The 1,553-nt window shown below is 66.3% G+C and overlaps 1 protein-coding gene across 1 annotated transcript in view; it reads right to left on the bottom strand.

The window, feature by feature from the left end:
- Positions 1-417: 417 nt before the first annotated feature.
- Positions 418-1,553, bottom strand: part of TMEM190 (transmembrane protein 190) — a 2,453-nt gene continuing 1,317 nt past the window's right edge. Inside the window, exons 3-4 of the mRNA XM_006150356.3 lie at positions 1,369-1,494; positions 418-1,304 (exon numbers count right to left, since the gene is read on the bottom strand). Coding sequence (XP_006150418.3) covers positions 1,057-1,304; positions 1,369-1,494 — 374 coding nt within the window. The 3' untranslated portion in view covers positions 418-1,056. The remainder of the gene's footprint in view (positions 1,305-1,368; positions 1,495-1,553) is intronic.

Raw genomic sequence — 1,553 nt, 5'->3', positions numbered from 1 at the left:
CCCCCCACCGCCGGTCAGCTCTCCCTCTTCCTTGTCTTCCTGTGTCTCTCTCTCTTGCTCTCGTCTCTGTCTCAGACTCTGTCTCCTCAAGTTTTTTGTTTCTTCATTTCTGTGCCTTGGTCCCTCCCTCTCTTTCTGTGACTCGATCTCTCTACTTTTTTGTAAGATAGATCCCGGTGAGATAAAGGCGCACACACACGTACACGCGTACACTCATGCATGTATGTGCACACATGCTGAGGGCTCTGCAGCAGTCGGGGTGCAGGAGTGGTGTGGGAGTGGCTGATGCAGGGAGAGGGGCTGGCCTGGGGGATGCAGGGATGGGGTGCTGAGCAGTCCCTTACCCCAGCCTCCCCCCTGCAGGACCGCCGCCTGTCAGGGGCTGACCGAGGTGTGCAGTCCCCGCGCAGCCGGACACCAGGAGTCCTGCCCAGCCCCCTCTGTCTGCCCTTGGATAAATGGCCCTGCCTCTTGGCGCTCTGAGTGTCTGTCTGGGAGCGGGTTGCGCTTGGGCAGGGCGGGGAAGCTGCCTGCTGCCCGCCAGGGTCTCCAGCCCAGCCCTCCCTCAGCCCCTGGGTCTTCCAGGGACACGATGGACTTGCCAGATGGTTATGGGGTACAGGGGTGGGCCAGTGCAGGTGGGCGCCTGCAGGAGAGGGGAGGGACGGACTGTGGGCCTCGAGTCTCGGACCTCAGCCCTCTCCAGGAAGGCTTCAGCTGGCCAGTGAGGAGTCTGGGGGCCCACACCATCACCGAGGAGGCCCCGGACCCCCAAGCAGAGGCCTGCATGGTGCCAACCAGGCTGCAAGGCACGCACAGGGGCGGGGCCCTCCGTGCTCGGCTGGGAACAAGGGCACCAACCAGCAGGGCACCCTAGCCCATGCCTGCCTCACCCCACCCCGTGTCCTCGCATCAGGCCTGCCCTCCTGGACACCCTCAGCTCACACCCCCATGAGCACAGCCAGTGCACACTCACGCCCACCGTCCCCTCCTGCTGCACGGCGGCAGGAAGAGCCCACGCGACTGCACGCTGTGCCTGTATTGAGGCTCCGGGCCCTAGTCCTCCTCCTCCCCCCCCTCCGTGTCCTCCCCCCCTTCCGTCCCCTCCCCCTCGGTGCCCCCCGAGACATCCAGGTTCTCCGTGTGCATGGAGGCCGGAACGCTGCCCATGGACGGCGTCTTCTTGCCCACACTCGTCCCTCGGTCCTTGGACAGCAGCGAGACCGTCCTGGACAAGTCGCACTTGCTCTTCAGGAACCCGCACGTCCAGCCCAGCGCCCACATGTGCTTCCTCCGCATGTTTTCTAGGCAGAGCGGCCGCTCAGGAGCCGCGCCCGCGCCCCGGGCCCCCGCCCGGCCCCCACGTACCATCCGGCCTCTGGTGGTAGCACACGCCGTCGCGGTAGCAGCAGCGTAGACGCAGGCAGAGGTTGGGGTTCTCGATGGCCGCCTGGCCCCCGCAGCTCTCCCGGTCCCACACATCACCCTCACAGCCTGAGGGCCCCCGAGACAGGCGCTGGCTCACCGCGGCCTCAGCTCCCGGGGCTGGGCTG

Source organism: Tupaia chinensis, unplaced genomic scaffold (genome assembly GCF_000334495.1).
Source record: "Tupaia chinensis unplaced genomic scaffold, TupChi_1.0 Scaffold000286_1, whole genome shotgun sequence".
Classification (NCBI taxonomy): domain Eukaryota; kingdom Metazoa; phylum Chordata; class Mammalia; order Scandentia; family Tupaiidae; genus Tupaia; species Tupaia belangeri.
Note: the sequence above shows the minus strand (reverse complement) of the source record. Positions and strands in the feature narration are given on the sequence as shown.